The sequence below is a fragment of the Nicotiana attenuata genome, unplaced genomic scaffold (genome assembly GCF_001879085.1).
Source record: "Nicotiana attenuata strain UT unplaced genomic scaffold, NIATTr2, whole genome shotgun sequence".
In the NCBI taxonomy this organism is placed as follows: Eukaryota; Viridiplantae; Streptophyta; class Magnoliopsida; order Solanales; family Solanaceae; genus Nicotiana; species Nicotiana attenuata.
This window is the reverse complement of record NW_017672114.1, coordinates 24,281-47,931: the sequence shown is the minus strand read 5'-3', so window position 1 is coordinate 47,931 and position 23,651 is coordinate 24,281. Positions and strand designations below refer to the sequence as shown.

Genomic DNA, 23,651 nt, shown 5'->3' with positions numbered 1-23,651 from the left:
CTTTTTAGGGATGGGCATGGGAGCAGTGCTCTGATGGAATGGTTTTTGTATGAACTTTTTTGCATCTAAACCTTTCAAAACTGGAAGTGCCTCCAGTATCTTGTCAACACGGGAGTTATAAGTCTCCACCTTCTTATCATTGTCCTCAATTTCTTCTTTTCCCCGGACTCGATCCTCTTGGTGAGCTCTTCGAACATCCTCATAATGGTGGGGTCAATCCCTGAGTCATTTCCGTTCGACCTCTCTGGTGCCGGTTCAGCACGTCGAGTGTTTTCTGGTTCAACTATACTCGGAGTTTTATTCTGGCTTTAAAGTTGAGCGATGGCGATCTGCTGACCTTGCAGCATATCGAATATCACTTGGAGGCTGACTCCCCCATCTCCCATACCTAGTGTTCCTTAGCCCCCAGATCAGGCTTCTCTGCGTACACTCCCTCTGGGGTCTGCGCCTAAATCTGCATCCAAAGCAATATGTGAACTGACATCAAGTGGTTCCACATTTTGCACTTTTCCAGGGTTTATCGGTGGTACACCGACCCCTAAATTATTGTTTTCCCCTTGAAATCCAAGACCTTCGTTGTCATGAATAGGTGCATTTTGCGATTTCGACATGTTTAATCTTGAGAATCAGAAAATCTTGACTAGAAAAAGCGTAAAAATAACGTGTGTAACGAGAATCAGTAAAGAAATAATCACTATTATCTTTAGCCTCACGGTGGTCACCAAACTGTTTACCTCGAAAATACGAGTAACAATTAAATTTGATTTGTGGTTTTAAAGATATGTGATTTAGTTCAATACCAATTAATAATCAAGAAATGTAAAATATGAATGAAAGCAACAAGTGAATCAAACAGTGTCACTCAAGCAGTTCTGACCTCGAGCTTGGTGACCTCGAGATGAACCAAGAATAATAAAGTAAGAACAGTGGAGGGAAAAGACAAGTCTGATAAGCAATGAGCCAAAAAAGTAAGATAGTATATTTTTTGCCAATGATTAGATGATGTTACAAATGATTGGGGTGCCCTTTATATAATAGGGAAACCCTAAATAAGGTACATTTCTATTTACGGTAAGGAATATCATTGGTACAGCTGTCTAACCGCCTAGTACGGAATCGTACAATCCTATTCCGGGATTTGCGCCATGATCTTGGGGACGTGGAAGGAATCTTGCTCATTCTGTTACAAATCCTTAACGGCATTATTCGGGGTCGAGCATACTCAGCTTCGGTATTCCTCGTACTCCTTTCTTCGAGCATTGCATTCTGTCTTCGAGCTCGAGTCTGGTTCGTCGATCTCGAACTCGGCCTTACCCGAACTCGGACCTAAGGCGATCCTTGGAGCACTAGTACTTTTGATTGAGATCATGAAGGTTTGAATACTGGCATTTGCAACTTCAACCTCGACTTTCATTGATATTATAGTTGAATTAAAAAGTTAATACTATCTAATTGCAAAACAAGGAAAACCAATAGGCAGTTGTTCTCATCAAATGAGATTGAAATTATAATCTTCTAGCATTACGTAGGAACAAAAATCTTAGCAAAACCAAAACGTGTGTTAATTTCAAAGGAAATGTTTTGAGAAAAGCATAAAAACCTACAAAATGCAAGAAACCATCGTCTTATCTATAGAAATCTTCAAAAGTCAAAACACCATTAGTAAGAAGTGTTATAATGAAAACAGTATCTATTTCATCTGCAACATAGTTACTTAAAAATGATGCCTCAAACATAGAGCGCTTGTACAATCTGCAACGAGTACTGAATCAGAAAATTCAGTAGTTATTTATAGTAGATCCTAGGTTCATATCCCCTATTTATAGTAAATCAAAAGGGATGTTGAATACAATCTGAGAGAAAAACAAACCCCAGAAAAAAGGGGAACTAAGAGAACAGACACCAGCAGCTTTGCCAGTCACTACACCGAACAAAAAGTTAAAAATAAAAAAAATATATAAAAATTATAACTCTACCTCTCAATGTAGTTCGAATGGTATCCGCTTTGTTGTGGATGCACAACACATCAACTGCAATGGATGGTGTCAAGTATAATCTGATATACATATACGAGCCTAAATTACTTTCGAAAAATTGAAACCTCAAACCATCACAAAATCCCTTTAAAAACTGCTCTCTCTGAATATGTATACTTTATCTGACAGGCCCCTCGTTAGCTCTATATCATCAGCTATAGCTGAAATGCATATTTTTTGGATATATGTATTAAAATTCGCAGCCCACTTGCTATTCTCAAGGCACTTTTAAGAATCTTCAGATATCCAAAATAAAGAAATTTCCTATGCCGCAATTCCTGGAAATATTCAAGAAGAAAATGTTAAGCAGTCTCAATATCTGAACAATTTCCCACAAAGTAACATATAGCATTGATTCAAGAGAACATGTAATCTCGGAGAAAGATAATGCACGAAAGGTTATTCTGCATTTACCCAATAGCAAGTTTGACGGAAGACATGGAAGCAAAACAATACATTTTTGTATATGACGAAATTTCAGTGAATGAACACTGCATCCATGAGCAAAACAGGTTTGTCTATTCCCCGCATTTGAATAAGGGCATTAATTGCTATTAAATTTGTTACCAGGAGCCTATAACTTATATCTTCAGAGTTCTTTCTTCTGTCCATAAGACGTGATTGTTATTTTCTTAAAGCAAACACAAAGTAATGTTCCAAAACATTTTCAGTCCTTTTATATGTCCACTACAGATTCATCAATATGGGCCAATAAAGGGCAGAGCTCGGGAAAGAGATAATCCTCCTTCAGTCACTAACTATGGATCTCCTGTAGCTCTCCAAGACCATAGGGAAGGTAGGAAATAAAAATTTTGAACCATAACGCCATAGGCCTCAAGCAGCAATGGCAGCGGATTGGCAACGAGAGGAAGGACCTAATTCATCTCCCATCCGACCACCATTCCTATTCTCTAGGTATTATCTCATGCTAAATCAAGGAACTTTTTTCTCATACTCATTGATAGTGATGAATATGTAATTGGGGCATGTTAACTTGAAACCAAAGTCGTACTGCAAAGTCATATTACAAACATAATTTGAATTTTTTTTCAATACTGTATGCCGTCAAAACAATAGGACAACTCTTTTACAAAGGTGATGATCAAACGTTATAAGGTACATGAACAGCTCCTGCACTAATTGTCAGAAGGAAAAATAATCCACGTACTTACCCTATTTGCCATTCAAAACCCCAATTCCCATATTACTGGGGCTTACACAGATCCCTAGTTCACTCACCCTCATTCCCATAACCACAAGGTTTTACTATCTTATGCCAGCTCCTGAAAACTGTTTCTGGTTTACTTAAGTGATTGAACTATGCTTATGTAAATTGAAGAGCCGCTTAAGTAAAAGTAACGGCTACAAGCTTCACCATTATAATCTTAAACTTAAGAACAATTCCCAAGAACTTCAACTCTAAGACCTATTTATTTTTGTCTTTGGTTAATTTCACTTTTAGGCAAATATTGCAGACATTGAAAAAGAATACAAACGCAAGATTGCCAAGGACCTAAAGGAAAAGCTGCATGCCCACTGTTCTGCTAAAATTCCAGCTAAAGATGTTGAACAGCGTGTCCTATTTAATATAGGAGAAAAAGGTCAGCGAAGGTATCCTCACGTTTTTTCTAATAAGGTATCTTCAAGCTTCATATGAGGCATACCGGGCGGTGTTTCAACCACTTCCATTTTTGTGGACAAAGAAGACTATTTCACCCCACTATAAGGTAATTCAAATGAGCATACCAAATCAATGTAACAAACAGAAAAGTAGGGGTGTGGAACAACACCTTTTTTACGTTTTGAATCCTTTTAACATATCTCACTCCAAATCTTCCTATCAAAACTACGCTTATGACGTTAACATAGTTTATAGAATGTTAGCTTAAATTTGAACTTAGAACAACTACTAACTAAAACGAGCTCAAATCCTGTTGCGCCATTTTGTGAATATTTTAATGATCTTTCAAGTTAGAGTCTACTAAATCAAAAAGGTGTCCTTGCAAGCCAAAAACCAAGTTCCTATAAAAAGAAGCATACTAAATCAAGAGGGGGAAAAGCCAGCTATATCTAATTGACCAACATTGGTAATAAGACAGATATATGTCAAGAATCAAGAGAAATACATCAAAAGGGAAGGCACAATACGAAGCCTAGGTTAGAAATGACAGAAGAAAATTATCAAAATCATACAGGGTATGCAATTGGAAGAGCATTCGTACCTCTATTCGATTGTCTATTGGCAATACTATAATTTCCAATATAACTCTCGGAGTCTTTAGCTGAAACATTTGTCGGATTTTCAAGTCCATATCCAAATGAACTAGAACCATCCGCATCAGAAGGCACAGCTTGCCAAGTCGGATCACCGTATATTGAGCCATAAGGCCCCTCATAAGCACCACTAGATGCAGCAAAACCTGCTGCATTGCTTCTTCCAAGTCCTCCAGATCCAAGGCCGTAACTGTTTCCCGCACTCCTGAACCCAACATTCTGACCAGTAGAATTACCAACTGGAGCAGAAGAGCCCCAATTGGCACCATTATTCCCAAAGACCCCATAAATACCAGTTCCAGAACCCAAAAAGGAACCGGAGATACCAGGACTTGGAGAACGGTTAAGACCGCTGTTTCCCCATACATTCCTGGTTGGGGAGCTAAGCAAAGAATCACCTCTACTGCTCCCTGTGCTATATCCAATGGGTGTAGCATATCTGCTTGAGCTGCCGCTGAAATATGGGCTCAGAACCCGCCCATAACCAAGATTATTATTGTTAAAGTTGGAAGCTCCTGCAAACGTGGGGCTCAAAGCTGGGTCCAAATTGACACCCATTCCATAAGCAGGAGTAGAAAACTGAGACAAACTTGTACGTCCGCTGGCAACTGGATTAAACCTACCATCCATCCTGACCCCATATCCTCCAATCGAACCTAGACTATACCCTTGAGCATAGTTGTTGAGAAGGCTATTTGCTCTACCAAGTCCGTAGTTGTATCCGTTGAAAGGGCTCCGGTTGGGCCCCGGAGACATCTCTTTCGGAACGGCGCGCTTCACCTCAATCATTTTACCATTTAGGTCATGAAAGGTCTTATACAATGCCCTATCCACTGCATCCTCCGAATCATAAGTTATAAAACCAAAGCCTCTTGGCCTCTGAGTGTTGTGGTCATACATCACTACAACATCTGTAATTGTACCAAACTGATCAAAGTATTGCTTGAAGTCACTCTCAGTAACAGTAGATGCTAAACCTCCAACGAATATCTTTTTTGTGCGTCCAGAACCCGGAGATCCTTGAATGCTGTTGTTGTTTCTATTTATCGTCTGTTGGTCATCCCTAGGAACAGCCTTCTTTGCCTCAACCTGAAAATTGGATGCCAACGAAGAATTTGGAGAAACAGAGATGATAATTCATTTGATTCTAACTAGCACAATCCAGCATGAATTAAGCATCAAGTGAAATTTTTCGGAAACATTTTGGGTAATACCATCAATTATGTGTAGTAAATTTTGAACAGCAAACTTGCTGAACTTGTCACAAATGACTTTACAATTTCTCACAGTCCATGTTACAAAAAAACTAACACAATGGAAGCAAAAAATCGTATAGGTGATACCAACAAGTTGAGATTGGGGTTTAGTCATGATATTACTGATTACTCTTAAGTAAAGCCAAGTGTTTGATAGGATTCCTTTATAGTCTGTTTAAAGATTAGTACGTCAGTAGAAAATGTAGAGAACTTCTAGCACTAAGGAAGCTAAAGTTATAGAATACTGGAATGAAGCAGGTCCAAATGGAGTGAAATAGATAGCGAGAATTCATACAGCCACAACCCAACTAACTAGGCATTGAGGCGTAATAGTTAATGTATAAACTTGCTGAACTATAATCAGACATGTAACGGGAAACTGACCGTTCTGCCATCGATGATGTGCTTCTCTTGAACGACTCTATGAGCAACTGCATGATTGGCAAAGACAACAAAGCCAAAACCACGAGCACGACCCGTGTTGCGATCTCTCATGATCACAGCTTCCACCACCTCTCCATACGAACTGAAATATTCTTTAAGACGTTCTTCATCTGTGTCCCAAGATATCCCACCTATAAATAGCTTACCGAGATCTGTCTCCATCATTTCTCCTATCATCATTCAAACAATGAAACAATTACATCTACCACAACAATAAAAACTACTCTATACAGTACACAATTAATTGAATGCACAGGAAACAAAATCTAGGAAAATTAAAAATAAGCACACAGATCCAGATGTGGATAAGAATAGTATTCCGTGAAATATAAACCTTTATCAAGAAAATCAGGCAGACCCCAGTTTGCAGAATACTGTTCTGTTGTTGGATTCAATCAGATCTTTGTACCATCAATCAGTACTCAATCCACTGCCTCTGTAAATTCACAATTCAGATAGATCAGAGACTCATTAAAAAAAAAAGATTCAATTTTTCTAATAAAACAGAAAAGTGTATGTATGAAGTAGCAAGAAAATGCAACATTTGGATACAAACCAGAGATCTAAGAGAAGGCATAACAAAATGAAAAGAGAGAATGTGGTTATCATCCTCTTCCTTTCTCTTTTCTTTTCATTACTCTCTTTGGTTAATACCAAAGCTTCTTTTTATATAAAATGGAAAATGGCAATGCCGAACAAATATAATGTTGGGTAGAAAAAGAGAAAATTATATATACAAGAAACAAAGAAAGAAGAGGATGTTGTGCGTGTATGGGTGAGGTAGCAAATCTTTTTTGTTGGAAGAATATTTGGAGTGCACAACATGCCACACGACGACTACCCTTTTGTTTAACCCAAAAGCCTATTACTACCATTTCTATGCCATTTACTTTTTTATTTTTATTTTTCTATAACTAGTACTCACTACTTTGTTTGGTACATTTTTCTACAACTAGTACTAGTACACTAGTAGCTATAGCCTATTACAATAATGGAAATAAACTGTTAGTTCACGTTAATATTTGTTTAATAATCTCATCGTCCCAGCCAGACTATTGGATTACTTCATTGATCATAAGCTCGCACCCTTCGGTGCTTTAGTTCAACGATACCGGCGCTATCTTAACGATCGGTTTGCCCCAGAACATTCCGTTAAGTCCAGTTGACAAGATGTTAATATTGCAAATAAAATTATCATGAAAGAGAAAGAATATAACAACAACTATTATTATTACTATGCCTCAGTGCCAAACAAGTTGGGTCGACTGTATGAATTTTTACTTTATTCTTTAAGCTCAACTCATATCAACATACAAAAATAAAATAAAATAAAATAAAATAAAACAAAATAAAAGTGAAAGTAAAAAACTAAGATAATAATCTACTAAATTTAGAACATATTTTTTAATAGTAGGTATCACATATATGGTAACCTAAAACAAATATTTTTGTGTGTGTCATTAACTGTGTTCCTATTGATATGATGAGAAAACAATACTTTAGTTTAACCAACTTTTGTCTCTACTTATGGCAGTAGTTACGTCAAATATTACTACTTGCTGGGTACGTGGCTACGTGCTTTGTTTGGAAATTAAAAATGATGGTCTATCTACAAATAATAAAGACATTCTGCAAGTAAACCTACAATTATGGGTTGTTTAATTCCCGGTCTAACTATGAAAGGATTACAATGCAATGTGTTTTTATGTACATCGTAAGAAATTGTAATACAGTAAATAATTTATAGGAATTGCTATTATATTGGTGGAAAAGTAGACTCGCCACGTGGACTAATGATGTTTACCTTGAAAATGGTAACTACAATTATATTTGATTTTGTAGTTCTAAAAATACGTGATTTATTTTTATGGTAGTTGTTAAGCAATAGATGCTAGGTATAAGTAAAGACAATAAGATGTGCAAACCAATGGGGTCACAAAGCTGGACCTCGAGCTGGCTTGAGCGAGACCTCGTGGTCTAGATGGGGTTAATAACGATGAGCTATTAACAAAGAATCAATGATAATGAGGGCCTTAAAGACGGCCTTTTATGATTAATAATGAGCAATAAATGATGAACAATGAATGAACAATGTAGAAATAAGTAGTAAATGTGTAGAACAATCGTGTTAGCAAAGAGAGCAGAGAATGTTGTGTTATATTCAATATATCCCCCTTACAAAATGACAAGGGTCCCCCTTATATAGGAGGGGTGAATCCCAACATAGCACATGTCTAATAAATAAAGAATAAATGCTTCTAATACAGTTGTGCAACGGCTCAGTATGGATTTGTACTATTTTTGCAGACTCTGTCAGTCCTCATCACGTGCTCTCAGGAGCCTCCTACTCCTTTATGACGATCGTCGATTTTCATGCCGCCTCGAGGCGCCCTGCCGAGGAGAGTGCTTCGAGGACGAGCCTTGAACCGTGCTTTGATCCTACCGAGGCCGGGCTTGAAAACACCATCGAAGCCTTAAAATCGGCTTTCCCTGATTTTAACCGTACACAGATAGTCCCCGCATTCCTTGGAATGTAATATCAAGGAACGGTTTGAATTCTTCAACTCTTCAATGCATCCATCATTATGTTAGTTACGTCACGCAAGCGGTTGGTGTGACAAAAAAGGGATGTTTAAAAGTCACGTTCGCACGGCTCTCAAAAAAGCCTCGAATTGATTACAACGGTTAGCCGTCCCTGGGCTTTTCCCAATGTGCACTATTGGCCCCAATAAATACTCCAATCCTTCGTTCCTTACTTTCCATCCCATCTTCGAACTTTAAGAAGCTCTCCTTACTGCTTTCCTGCGCTCGTTTTTTGCCCAATTTTTCTCTTCCCCTCTGAAATCTTTCAATAGAAATGGCGAAGACCTCTAGAACCGTTCCTCAAGGCGATAATGCTTCTTCATCTTCACGCTCGTCTAAGGGCAAGGCCATAACGCCTCCTAGTCTTGAAGAATGCATGCCCGGACCCTGTGAGACATCCTTCGATTTTACGGTTGATAAGCCTTCTTCGAAACCAGGGCGGTGCGAACCCATGTCCAGATACGTTAATCTGATAACCAACATCGAGAAGGTAAAAGCTGACTGCCGCTGGGGAGAGGCGGTGCAGGTGGAGGCACCCTTTCGGGAGGAAGATATAACGACACACAAACCCGGTTTCCTTAGCGTGTACACATATCCCTTCACCCTAGGTCCGGTAGGGCCATCCTCTCCATCGATAGACCCTGTAATCCTCGACTTCTGCGGCCAATACCGGGTGACTCTTGGCCAAATTCATCCATCATTCTGGTGCGTCGTTTACATGATTAGGCACTTTGCAAACATGGTCGAAGGGTTACCTTTTCTCCTTGACCATCTGATTAGGATGTACAGCCCCCGACTTTATTGGGGCGGCCTGATTAAGCTTCAACGTCGGGTCCCGAAGGCTTTCTTTGCATGTACCGATGAAAGCAAGGACAGGGAGTGGATGAGTCGCTTTGTCCGAGTTAGGACTTCGAATTTAATTCCTGCTGAAAGTATTTCATTCCCCGAGGAACGGAACATGAATCGTAAGAAATACGTTGATTAACTATTTTTTCATTTCTTTGGACCATCTTCCCTCCTGAACTAACTTCTTTCGTTGGTGCGCAGCTGTTGAGTGGTACCCTGGCGCGGTTAAGGATCTTACGGGCTGGGTTCGCCAGCTCGATTCGATCTACCCGTATGATAAGCACGTATGGCGCGATCTGGCCAAGGCCCGATGGGAAGCAAAAAACCACGGTGAGGTTTTTCTTCTGCCGTACCTGAGCTCGTTACAGGAGGTACTCCTTAACCATATTCTCAGCTTTCGTAACTGCCTTTGGTGTTTGTGCAGGCCTGGGAGATGCCCCTTTGATGAGGGAAAGCTCTACCGGGGAGGCGGACACCTCAAGTCTTTCCAAGGAGCAGAAGAGAAAGAGAAAATCGCCGACTGAATCCTCGAAACCAAAGAAGGCAAAAGCTTAAAATCCTAAGGTTGATTCAGCGGACCTAACTTCGGAAGCAGCGGAGGGTCTCTGAGCTAGGGGCGAAGAGGAGGATGACTCCCTGCATGTGCTCGGGGGAAGGAGAAAGTGTGTCTGTCTCGGGTCTTGCTGGGCCGATGGCTGTTGAGCCAAAGGTTTCCAAACCAGAAGTTACTGATGTTGTCCCACCTCGGGCCGAAGAGGCTCTCGAGGGTGGATCAGATAATGCCCCTGAGCCGGTCAGTGACAAGACATTCCTCGAGCCAAGGGGCTTATGGAAAATGAGTTAGGGAATCCCAGCTCAAAGGCCCCTCGAAGGCAAGGGAAGGCCCCGATCGATCCAATTGGAGTTATTGATGTGGCTGGTTCTCTGTTGGGTCCGGCATTATCTCCGAGGGAGATACGGGATGTCCAAAATAGAAAGGCTTCCGATGCCGGGGCATCCCTCGGGGGGAATAACTTGTTTGAAGGACTCTTTCCCGGGGTCGAAGAAAATCCCGAACTCAATACCTCGCTCATCCTCGAGGAAGTCGAATGGCTATGCAAACAGGTGATCCGTTGTCGATTTCGCTTCAGGTTTCAATCCTCATCTTTACTGATTTTGTTCTTGGATTCTTTCAGGCCATAGTGCTTTACAATCGGGCTGTTGCTAAGTCGCAAGCTGAGTCAACCCGTTATGAGGAAGAATGTAGGAGGCTCTCATCAGAGGCTGACGAGCTTAGAGCCCTTTTAGCAAAAAGGGAGGAAGAACTTCATGACCTTCGAGCTCGTTCGGAGGCGGTGTCTCGAGAGCGAACTGATCTTGCTGTGCAGGTAATACAGTCTTTGCATGTTTTTATTTTTGCGCTAGTCCGACTTCGGAACTTAACACCTTTGGGTTGATATTTGTAGCTTGAGAAAAATGACGCCCTGATGAGGGAGGGGTTCGGAGCCAGGGATATTGAGATTCTCGGACTCAAGCAGCGTGTGGATGAGACAACCTCCGAGAGAGATGCCCTTCAAGAGAGGTTGACCTCGGGCGAGCGTCATCTTCGAGATGCGAGGGCGGATAGTAGTAAGTGTAAGGATCTCCATGTTGAAACGGTCGTCGCGCTATCTGTAGCCAAATCTAAATCCGACGAGCTCATGTCCTTGTATCGAAAAGATGCTGCTACTACAAATGCTTGAGCCAGGAAGGTATCAGAAGAGGCCGAGCTTGGAGTGACCCGAGCCTTGGAGCTTGCCCGATTGAAGTCTCAGAGATAGGCTCTCGAGGATGCATACGCAGGGGGCATTGATTTGTCTGCTGAGATCGAGAGGGTGAAGGCCTTAGAGGAAGAGTCGGAAGCTCTACTTTCTTGTGACGATGGTTCAATCAGTAGTTCAGTCAGTGGGTCTGAGGAAGACGGAGGTGATAGGGAAATCCCCGAGGAGGAGGTCGTTGATGTGCCGAGGTCGGGAGATAAACCGTTGAGGGTACCACTTTTGAGGAAATTTTGCCCGGTCAAGTGACCCCGGCGGCAGATTAGGCTTTTATTTGTCCCCTTCTCTTAGGGGCTCTTGTAAATACATCTTTTTTAAATATAAGAATTTCTTTATTTTGCCTTTGATCTGTGATGATTCCAAGTGTATGACTCTAATCCGTTAGCTCTGGCACTAGACCCGGAACATAATAAACCCTTTAACTGATTGGGAGCCGGGTCTCGATTTTTTGAAACAAAGCTAGCCCTTTTAGGCTTCGTTGATAGTCCACGAGTGAGAATTTTCTTGAACTCGGGTAGCCTTTGGACTCAACAACCAGGTCGGCGCTCGCTTGCTTTTAGGCTATTACCAAAAGTCCCCGAGTGAGGGTTCGTTCGGGCTCGGGTAGCCTTTACTTGAGTGAAGATTTGGCTGAACTTAAAATAAAGATAGCTTTAAGATTTTATAGATAGTTCCTGAGTGAGACCTGACTCGAACTCGAGCAGCCTTTGAGCTTTAATAATTGAGTGAGCGTTTGCTCGAACTTGGAACAAATATAGCCCTGGGGCTTTTTTAGGCTGGTCATTAGGCTCTTACGCAAATGGCATTTAGGCTTTTTAGGCTGGCCATTAGGCTCTTACGCGATGACCCTTAGGCTCTTTTTAGATTGGTTTGATGCGACCTCTAATATGGCTATAGTTTTCCTTCATTTTGGCTAAAGACTTTTGAAGTTTTGATTATGCCTTGGCATGTTTTATGTTCGTCCGACTCTTCGACGGCTCAGACGAGAACCTCGATTATGAGTCGATATGTGACGATAGTTGAGTACCTCGGGAGACTCGCTCGAAGGTTGAGTTTTCGAAACCTTTTTGATCGAAGGCTGATTGTTTTTGAAGCTTTTTATTGTTCGGAGCTGATATTATCGAAGCTCCTTTTGCTTATGCCGAGGGTAGCCTGACTAACCGGTTCTTTTTGAGGTATTCTCGAAGTATTTGGAGGCCTTTTGTTTTACAGCGGCAGTCGGACGTCTCCGTGCCGCGTTAATTCTGCCGTAGCCTTTTAGTTAGACCGTAGTCTTTATGTTAGGTCGTAGACTTTAGTCCCGTGTGTGGTGACCTCGGCGTCTATATCGAGGGTATGCCTTTTAGGGGTCTTACAAGTTCGGTTATATAGCCTTGGCCTTAATATCGGGGGTCATGCTTTTTTTAAGGTCTTAAAGATTTGATCATGCCTTGTTGAGGACTTACAGATTTGATGTTGCCTCAGTGAGGGCATATGAGTTCGAGGTTGCCTGATCAAGGTCTTACGATTTCGAGTTTTGACGACTCGATGAGCTGACTGTTGAAGACAGTCCCCGAGTGTTCGGGAGTTTTTTGGCTCTTGGGCCATTTTGTGTGACAGTAGTGAACTTCTTCGAAGCGCAAAGTGTATTGATAAGCAAAGGGGCTTCCTTGATTACTTGATATATGCGTACATGTTTTTTGCTTTTGGAGGCTCGATTATTCTATATGGACACGGTTCATTTGACCGTTTGGCCCAATACAACATTCTCCTATCGAGGTCCTCCTAGGCATAGTTTTGATTTCTTCAGAGAGGTGACTTCCTGGGGTGACGCCCCCCAGTATTTGAGGTTGATTGAAGAGAAGACTTGAATACTTGATGAGTTCTCCTTAGGTAGCATATGGATGTTGCCTCGTTAAAAACCTTGCCGGTAAAACCTGTTTGGGATTAAACCTGATCTAAGGGAAAAAGAGCGCAATGCATGCTTTAAAACCCAAGGTCTTCGAGTTGGAGGGTGCTTCGATTCCTCTCAATCGAACACCTGCAATAAGTCAGTATAAAACATAAATGAAAAGGGATAGGGTTATAACTTAGCAATAATAGCGTTTGAGCATCGATATGTTCCAATTGCTTGGAAGTTGTTTGCCTTCCATGGTGTCGAGTTTGTAGGACCCTTTGCCTACTACTCCGAGGACGCGGTACTATCCTTCCCCAGCTCGGGCCTAGTTTCCCTTCAATTGGGTTTCGAGTGTTGAGGGTGACTTTTCTTAGGACTAAATCCCCGACTCCGAAGTATCGGAGGTTTGTTCTCCTGTTATAATATCTCTCGATCCTCTACTTTTGGGCGACCATTCGGACGAGTACAATCTCGCGCTTTTCATCTTGTAGTTCGAGGGCTATAGTCATGGCCTCGTTGTTCAAGTCCTCGTGAGTCCTCAGTGGCATGTCGAAATCTGGCACTTGGTTCTCCGACCTCGACCGGTATCAAAGCCTCGGCTCCGTATACCAAAGAGAACGGTGTCTCTCCGGTGCTTGACTTCGAAGTTGTTCGGTATGCCCATAGTACTTCGGGCAATACCTCTCTCCATTTTCCCTTCGCATTTTCTAACCTCCTTTTCAAGTTTTGGATGATGGTCTTGTTTGTGGATTCGGCCTGTCCATTTGCACATGGGTGATAGGGCGTTAATAGGACTCTCTTGATTTTATGATCTTCTAGGAATTTTGTCACCTTGCTGCCTATGAACTGTTTCCCATTATCACATGTAATCTCGGAGGGGATCCCGAATTGGCATATGATGTGGTCCCAGATGAAGTCAATGACTTCTTTTTCTCTTATCTTCTCAAAGGCCTGTTCTTCCACCCATTTCGAGAAATAGTCAGTCATAAACAGAATAGATCTAGCTTTACCTGGCGCCGTTGGTAGGGGGCCAACAATGTCCATCCCCCATTTCATGAACGGCCATGGTGATAAGACTGAATGTAGTTGTTCACCAGGTTGGTGAATCATTGGCGCAAACCTTTGGCATTTGTCACACCTTCGAACGAATTCCTTGGTGTCCTTCTCCATATTGTCCCAATAGTAGCCTGCTCAGATCACCTTTCGAACCAGAGAATCGGTGCCAGAATGATTTCCACAAGTGCCCTCGTGGATTTCTCGAAGTACATAATCGGTGTCCTCCGGCCCCAAGCATACTGCTAGAGGTCCATCGAAGGCCCTTCTATATAGCGTTCCATTCTTGTCGAGTGAAAATCGAGCTGCTTTGGCTTGAAGGGCCCTCGATTCTTTTGGGTCAGTGGGCAGCTTCCCGTTCCTCAAATAGTCGATGTATTTATTCCTCCAATCCCATGTTATACTCGTTGAGTTGATCGGCATGGCCTTCTTCTATCACCGACTTGGATAACTGTACAACGGCCCCCGAGAGTATGTCATCTTCTTCAACGGACAACCCCAGGTTCGCGAGTGCATCGGCCTCACTGTTCTGATCTCTAGGAATGTGGACCAGAGTCCATTCTTTGAAGTGATGCAATGTGACTTGAAGTATGTCTAAGTATCTTTGCATCCTGTCTTCTCGAACTTCGAAGCTCCTATTTACTTGATTGACTACTAGAAGGAAGTCGCATTTTGCTTCGACGACCTCTGCTCCTAGGCTCTTGGCCAGCTCGAGACCTGCAATCATGGCCTCATACTCGGCCTCATTTTTAGTTAATTGTGAAGTTTTTATAGATTGCCTAATCATGCCACCCGTAGGCGGTTTCAGAATGATGCCAAGTCCGGATCCTTTCACGTTCGAGGCACCATCGGTGAATAGGGTCCATACCACCAATGACGTGCCCGTTTTTAGAAAGAGTTCTTTCTCTACCTCGGGCACTAGGGCAGGAGTAAAGTCGGCCACGAAGTCCGCCAGAATTTAGGACTTGATAGTCGTCCGGGGTTGGTACTCGATATCATACCCTCCGAGCTCGATGGCCCATTTGGCCAATCTGCCCGATAATTCAGGTCTGTGCAAGATGTTTCTAAGAGGGTATGTTGTTAAAACACATATATGATGGCATTGAAAATAAGGTTTTAATTTTCGAGATGCACTTATCAATACGAGAGCTGATTTTCTAAGTGTGGATACCTGGTTTCAGCATCTCCAAGAGTCCGGCTCACGTAATAAATAGGGAATTGCGTACCTTGTTCTTCCTGAACCAACACACGACTTACCGCTACCTCGGATACAGCCAGATATAAGTACAACATTTCGCCTTCTTTTAGGGTGTGGAGCAAATGCGGGCTCGAGAGATACCGCTTTAATTCCTCTAAGGCGTGTTGGCATTCCAGAGTCCACTCGAAGCTGTTTTTCTTCTTGAGCAAGGAGAAGAAATGATGTCTCCGATCTGATGATCTCGAAATGAATCGGCCCAAGGCCGCTATCCGCCCGGTCAGCCGCTGTACGGCCTTCACATTGTTCACAACTATGATTTCTTCAATGGCCTTGATTTTATCGGGGTTGATCTCAATCCCCCTATTTGACACCATGAAGCCTAAAAATTTGCCCGATCCTACTCCGAAGGCACATTTCTCGGGATTGAGCTTCATGTTGTAGCTTCTAAGGATATTGAATGTTTCCTGCAAATGAGGCAAATGGTCCTCTGCGCGCAGGGACTTAACTAGCATGTCATCAATGTAAACTTCCATAGATCGGCCTATTTGATGTTTGAACATCTTATAAACTAGGCATTGGTATATAGCTCCTGCATTTTTTAGCCCGAAGGGCATTACATTATAACAGTATGTACCATACTTCGTGATGAACGAAGTTTTTTTCCTGTCCTCTGGGTTCATTTGAATTTGATTATACCCGGAGTAGGCGTCGAGAAAAGTGAGGATCTTGTGGACGGTCGTGGCATCGATCAAGAGATCGATGTTGGGCAACGGGAATGAGTCTTTGGGGCATGCGTTATTCAAGTCTTTATAATCTACGCACATTCTTAATTTATTTCCTTTTTTGGGAACCACTACCACATTAGCCAACCGTTCAGGGTATTTTACCTCCCTAATTGATCCTATTTTGAGGAGTTCCATTACCTCGTCTTTGATGAACGCATGTTTTACCTCGGATTGAGGCCTCCTCTTTTGCTTCACCTGTTTGAACCTGGGATCGACACTCAGTCGATGGGTGGTTATTTCCGGCGGGATCCCTGTCATGTCTAAATGGGACCAAGCGAAGCAATCAATGTTGTGAATAAGAAATTGAATGAGTTTTTTCCTGAGTTCGGGGGTTAATCCCGTTCCCAGGTATACCTTTCGATCTGGAAGTTGCTCGATCAGGATGACTTGCTCGAGTTCTTCGACCGTTGATTTTGTTGCCTACGACTCCTCGGGGGCAACGAAGGTCCGAGGGGTGAGGAAGTCTTCCTCATCATCTTCGTTCGAATGCTCACAGATCACCTGTTCCTCGGGGATTAACCTGTTCCCTGACTCGTTATGAACGGGGAGAGTCGATGTTGGTGCTATGTCGTTTACTGCGAACATCTCCTTAGCTGCATGTTGTTCTCCGTGCACTATTTTTATACCATCTTTTGTTGGGAATTTCATCATCTGATGAAGAGTTGATGGTACCACCCTCATGTTGTGAATCCACGATCTTCTAAGTAAGGCATTTTACCTCATGTCACCTTCGATGACATGAAACTTGGCGTCTTGCACTGTACCGGACACGTTGACTGGGAGGATGATTTCTCCTTTCGTTGTCTCACTTGCCATGTTGAATCCATTGAGAACTCGAGAGGTGGGTATGATTTGATCGAGCAGTCCGAGCCGCTCCACCACCTTCGACCTAATTATGTTGGCCGAGCTACCTGGATCCAGGAGCACACATTTAATTTAGACGTTATTCAAAAGAAAAGAAATTACCAGTGCATCATTATGAGGTGGGACAACGGCTCGATGTCTTCTTCTCTAAATGCAAGGGCGTCCTCAAGTATGTAATTCCGAGTTTGCCTTTCCGTTGCGATGGGCATTTTAGCCCGTCTAAACATGGGTCCCCTGTGGGACGTCAGTTCCTCCAATGATCATGTGAATGATGTGCTGAGGTTCTTCTAGTTCATTCTTTTCATTCGCCTTTCTTTCTCGAAAGCGGTCCTTGGCTCGATTGCTGAGGAATTCTCTAAGGTGCTCTTTGTTAGTCAGCCGGGCCACCTCCTCTCGGAGCTGTCTACAGTCCTCGATCCTATGACCGTGAATGCCATGATATTCGCACCTCAAGTTGGGGTTCCTTCGTGAAGGATTTGACTGCACGGGCTTTGGCCATTGGTATCCCTGATTCTACCCATGGCTGATACGATGTCCGAGACATCGATATTAAAGTTGTATTTCGACAATCGGGGTGCCTTCATTGGCCTTGAATGCCTGTCGAACCCGGTCTTTCTCATAAGTCACCGGGAATTTTGGCCTCGATCTACTTCTCGATCGTTTCGAGGTATATTCTGCTTCGATGTGTCTCTTCGATCTTTGGAGTATGGTTGATACCTTTCTTTGCCCGATCTCGACTCCCTTCCTGTGGATTTTGGCTCAGACTACTTGGATATACTGAGCCAGAGGGGCTCCCAATTGGTTGTCCTCGACCCTAATCTTTGATTGATATCTGTTGTGTACATCCGCCCAAGTTACGGCAGGATACTCAACCAATTTCTGCTTTAGCTGCTTCAAAGCTATCGAGTTTCGCTCGTTCAAGCCCTAAGTGAAGGCCTGCACTGCCCAGTCATCGGATATCGGCGGTAATTCCATTCGCTCCTTCTGAAAGCGGGATAGAAATTCCCTTAGCATCTCCTTTTCCCTTTGCTTGATCTTGAAGACATCGGACTTCCTGGTGGCGACCTTGATGGCACCGGCATGTGCCCTCACAAAAGAGTCTGCCAATATGGCAAATGAATCTACGGAGTTCGGGGGTAGGTTGTGATACCACATCATGGCCCCATTCGACAGTGTCTCTTTAAATTTCTTCAGCAGTACTGATTCAATCCCATCGTCCTTTAAGTCATTTCCTTTTACAGCACAAGTATAAGCAGTGACGTGCTCATTGGGGTCCGTGGTCCCGTTATACTTCGGGACATCAAGCATTCTGAATTTCTTCGGGATGGGCTTCGGAGCCCCACTTAGTGGGAATGGTTTCTACACGAACTTCTTTATATCTACACCCTTCAGAATCAGGGGCGCTCCCGGGATCTGATCGACCCTCGAGTTATAAGTCTCCACCTTTTTATCGTTATCCTCTATCTTCTTTTCCCCTGATTCAATCCTTTTGGTGAGGTCCTCAAGCATCTTCACAATAGCGGGGTCTGCTGCTGGCCCGTTGTTACTCGGTTTCTCTGGCGTCTGCTCGACTCGAGGAGGCGTTTCAGGTGCTACTGTGCTTGGAGTTTTTTGGTGACTTTGTAGCTGAGCAATGGCCACTTGTTGCGCTTGCAACATCTCAAAGATGACTTGGAGACTAACGTCTCTTTCTTCCCCACGCACACTTCCGTTGGTATGAGAGTTTACGTTGATATGCACGGCGTTGTGTGAGCTCACATCGATGGCAAGTTGTGCTGGTCCCTCCCTTGTGTTGATACCCAATTTTTCCCATGATATTTTCAAACTATGCTTTGGCACCGATTAGTATTTTTCATACAATTTCTGCATTTTAAAAACATTTTAATTAATTTATCCCAGCATTTGTTTTATAAAACAATCACTGATTGCATCACAAAATAGTTTTATAATAATTTTTGTGGCTTAATTTTATCATTTGCATTTGTACTAAGTTTCAATTATTGCACAAATAGCCGCATTTGTATTTTTAGGATGCAATTGCAATTACTTTGCAATTATAGCCTATGCATGCATTATTACATTATTTTTACCGGAAAATAGCCTTTTATATTTTTAAATATTAAGTAATTACTTTAAAACATTCCATGCATGAAAGTCATTTTTTTATAATTTATTAACCATTTTTTAAAATTGTTTACCAATTAATTACGTATTTAACAAATAGCCCCTTTTTCATTTGAAACCAACCCAATTAACTAGCCCAATTTTAACCCAAAATATACCCAGCCCAAACCCAGCATCTACCCGACCCACTTCTTGCCAAATCCTGACCGTTGATCATTTTGATCAACTGTCCAGATTCCCACTTCCTAAAATAAACCAACCTATACCCCCCAAGCCCTAATCATTCTAACACTCTCCCCGCCGTCACCTAATCCTCTCTTCTCTCAAATGCTCTCAAGTCTAAACCCTAATCCACCCTCGCCGGCACTCATCTATGGCCATTCATGGTGGTTTCTCACCACCCCCAGGCCTCTAATGGCCTCTCCTATGCTGGTATCACCGTCTCCAAGGTCCTCAAGGGACCAGGGTTAGTCTGCTTACGCCTTTGGTCTTTGCTCGCCTGTTTCAGGCTGTTCCGGTTCGATTTTGAGTAAGATCTTCCTATGTCGCCTTAGATCTATGGATTTCTAAGCTTGCTTCTTCACCTCTGTGTTGTTCTTCTCGAAACCCTAATTTTTGCCCTTTGAGCTTCTCAGATCTGTGCAAGATCTGAGATGGATCGAACCTATTTCATATGAGTTTTACAAGAACCTTCCAATTTTCGAATGGTTTTCCATTTTTAAAAGCTAGGGTTTCCTGAAAATTTCTTTTTCTAAAACATTTGATAACTTTGAGTGTTTAATCTTCTGTTTCTTATGTGGTTTAATCGATTTCGTAAGGTTTGCTTTACCCCAACTCGTTTATGCTAAAAACCCTAATTTTTTGCATTTTGTTTGGATTGTGAGTTTTTCCGATTTACTTGTGTACTGACTTTGTCCTATGCTTTGGTTCCTGTGATTACTCTTTAGCCTAATTCGATGTCTTGTGATTTTTATCCTAATGTGCCTCTACTAAGGTTCTTGGTTCGACTTTTTTACTGATTCTATGTGTCTATATTCATTTTCCGCCTATTCATGGTAAACCTATATTTTCACCTTTAAATCAGTGTTGATTTTAATTTTTGATTTATCAATCTGTTTCTTGACTATTCCTTTCTTGCCTTATTTGAAATTGTCTGCGATACTTGCTGACTCTTTGCATGATTCCTTCCTTAATTAAACCCTTGACTATTGTACTCTGAAGCTCTTTATTTTTGGTTTGATTTGAACTCTTTTCCTTAATAAGATCTCTGATTCTTACTTCTTTACTCGGTCTGATTGAACCTGTTGCCTTAATTAGTTCCTGTCATTACCGTTGGTTGATTTTCCTTAATTAAAGGAGAAAACTATGCTGAATCTTCGTGTAATTGATTCTGAAATTCCTTAATTACTGATTGTTGATTGCTTTACCTTATTTGTTCTACTCTTGAGCTACTATATAAACTCTCTTTATTTTAACCTCTGCACACGAACACTAGTTCCTCCACACTCTCACACTCACAAAAGCTCTCTATTCTCTTCTGTTACTTGCAATTCTCACTAATCCAGCCGGCTGTAAGTCAAGGCTGGCTATTTGCACCATTTCTGCTCTATACTCTGTATTCTCTCCTTGATTGATATGTCCTGACTCAATTCACATTCCAAAACTATGTGTTTTCTTTGTTGTTGCAGTTCATTAGTTGTGATTTCCAGTTCTATTTGCTATTCTAGTGTCATATGCTCAATGTGTGACCAACATGCTTAGATTACACTGCCTAATTACTGTATCACTCAGCATGTTTAAGTTTGTTCTGTTAAAAGCTATAACTAGTATACTATTTAGCATGCCCAATCCTGCTTTAGATAATTGCATGAATCCTATTTGTTCACTAGTATGTCCAAGCTGCATTGTTTGTTTACTGTCTCACCCAGCATGTCTAAATTCTGCTTGTTCTATATGTGATTAGTATTTCTAAAACTTTGAATGCTTCATGAAGTGTTTGTCTAGTTTGTTCATCTAAGTCTTACCTACTCTACTTCACTAATGAGATCCTGTTAAGACATCTAGCCCTTTCAAAGGTACTCTATTTGTGTGTATTGGCCATGTCTAAGACCTATGTGTTCTCAACATATCTTTGCTGTAGTCTTGGTAACTAACTTGTCAATTCCACAACTTCTTGAGGAATCCGTGTATTTGTGTGCTGTCACTAAGGTGCATTCTATGTGTCCCCTACCCTTTTGTCCTTGTGTGAAGTCTGTTTGCCAAAGTGTTTTCTAAAGCTGTTCTGGGGCTGGTATTCTGATTTTAAGATGTTCTTTTTCATGCTTTTCCAACTACTGTTTTACTCAAACTAGTACTGGTTTTCAAAAAGTCTTCTCACTCCTAAGACCCTTCTCTACACTGTTAAAATTATGCACTCCCACTTACTCTTAGTTCATTAAGTAATGCCCCTCTTGTATGTACTGCCTAGAGACCCTTGAGGTCTCTCTGAACTCTGGCATATCAGGGCTGGCACTTCCACACTGCACATAAATCAGTTCTTACTTGAGAAAGGTCTGGGTGTGAGCACTGCCCGGGATCCTTGAGGTCCTTAGGGAACTCTGACACACCTAGACATGAAATTGGCTACGGAATTTTGGGCACTTGAGACTACTGAGGCTTGGAAACTACTTTGGGCCTACTTCAGGCACCCTATAGTTTAATGTTTATTTATATTTATGTAATTCATTCAATTCTTGGTCTGTTATAATTAATTGTAAATAAACATTGGGGTGACTAGTGAAAAGGGAGGGTAGTTGTATATTGTTGGTAAAGTTGGGTAGATAACATACCTATAGGGTTTATTTTGATTTACATGTGCTGTGTTAGACAATCTGCCTATAGGATTTCTAGGTTGAAATGAATTCTACCTGCTCCATTTCATATAATTAGAGATAATGCCTATAGGATTTAAAATCATCTTTAATAGAAATCATGCCTATAGGGATTTCGCTTTGGTCAAATAAATTCTGCTTGTTTCACCTTATGTTTAATTAGAAATCATGCCTGTAGGATCTAAATCAGTTTTAATTAGGTCTAAAATCAGCTTAACTCACATTTGTAGGTCTGAATCAATTTATTTAACTAATCTATTTGTTTCTTTAATAAGTTTTCAACGGTGCATTAATTAATATTACTAGATAGCATGCCTATAGGATCCAAATTGCCCGTTTAAAATTGTTTACTGTTTTACTGCATTCCTGATCAATGATTAGATACCATGCTCATAGGACATCACTATTATACGCCTAGGCAAGCCTGTAGGGCGACTAAAATTCTGCAAACTCTAAAACTACGCCTTGTTATTTGAGACTGCTCATATTCAACAGGTTTAAAAAATCAGTAGGTAAATGGGTTCAGTTCTTTTACACTTTGGTCTTAACTCAATATTGCATATTCTCTGCTCACCTAGATATCCTGTTCTAGAGTTCCTCTTAAATACCTAAAACTGTTGTTTGAGATGTGCACTTACTTGTTCTATTTGTGGAGGTAAAATGTGAGCCTTTAATTGTTCCCTCTTTAATGCAGTCCTAATTATTTTTGGTTGACGCCTAGATTTTTCTCCTTTAAGTACCTTAGGATGGTCTAGAACTACCTAAATTAGAGGTCCTAAATACCTCCAAGGCCACAAGGAAGGGACGGGTAATGCACGCATAGGATATCTTTCAAGGTTGATAGAACGTTTTAGGCTATGACCAAGGGGAGAGAATTGGGTAGTAAGGATATGATGACTACACGCTAATGTCACGTGTAGCCCCTCATTGAGGAGTGATTACCGGGCATTGTGTGGGCATGATCCTGTAGGCGAACAAACCTAGGACCCCTCTTTCCCAACTCCCGTTGTTTAAATGAATTTACTTTTCTTTACATATGTGCAAGTTGTTCAAACCACTCTCTTGCTCCCATTACCTGAATCATACCTGTGTGTAGAATGTAAAAACATGCTTTTATTTGCGAATATTTGTTGAAATTGCTTACTTGCTAAAAAGGCTAATTCACATAGTTTAAGTTCGGCCGGGACCCACCGTTGTGGACCGCGAGGGGTGCCTAACACCTTCCCCTCAAGGTTATTTCAAGCCGTTATCCTAATCTCTGGTGATGCAAACTAGTTACATGAGTTAACCGCTCTAGGTGCCCTAACGCACCATAATCCGTTAGGTGGCGACTCTTCAAATACCCAAATCCTAAAAGGAAATGAGTTGTTCCCAATGAATGTCAAAACATGGACTCCGCGAAGGAAAAAGGGGGCGCGACACCTTGGTTTTTACGGAGGTACACCGGCATCTGCTGATGCTACCCCTGGGTTTTGCGGTGGTACACTGGCATCTGCACCGTTTTCTCCCTAAAGCCCAATACCGTTATTTTCGTGTGCGTCGCCGAGTCAGACATTTTGACCTAAAATCAGAGATTCTTTGGCAAGAAAAAGTGTGAAGAATAACTTGAGTTTTCAGAAAACCAGCACTAAAACAATCACTATTAT

General features: G+C 41.7%; 1 protein-coding gene across 1 annotated transcript; it reads right to left on the bottom strand.

Moving 5' to 3' along the window:
- Nucleotides 1–1,675: 1,675 nt before the first annotated feature.
- LOC109211906 (heterogeneous nuclear ribonucleoprotein 1-like) lies at nucleotides 1,676–6,840 on the bottom strand. The gene is made up of 5 exons (XM_019375501.1): nucleotides 6,567–6,840; nucleotides 6,345–6,446; nucleotides 5,951–6,180; nucleotides 4,259–5,399; nucleotides 1,676–2,314 (listed from the first exon to the last, which is right to left on the bottom strand). Exons 3-5 carry the CDS (start codon nucleotides 6,173–6,175, stop codon nucleotides 2,301–2,303), a joined length of 1,380 nt encoding a protein of 459 aa, XP_019231046.1. The 5' UTR covers nucleotides 6,176–6,180; nucleotides 6,345–6,446; nucleotides 6,567–6,840; the 3' UTR covers nucleotides 1,676–2,300.
- Between the last annotated feature and the right edge of the window lie 16,811 nt (nucleotides 6,841–23,651).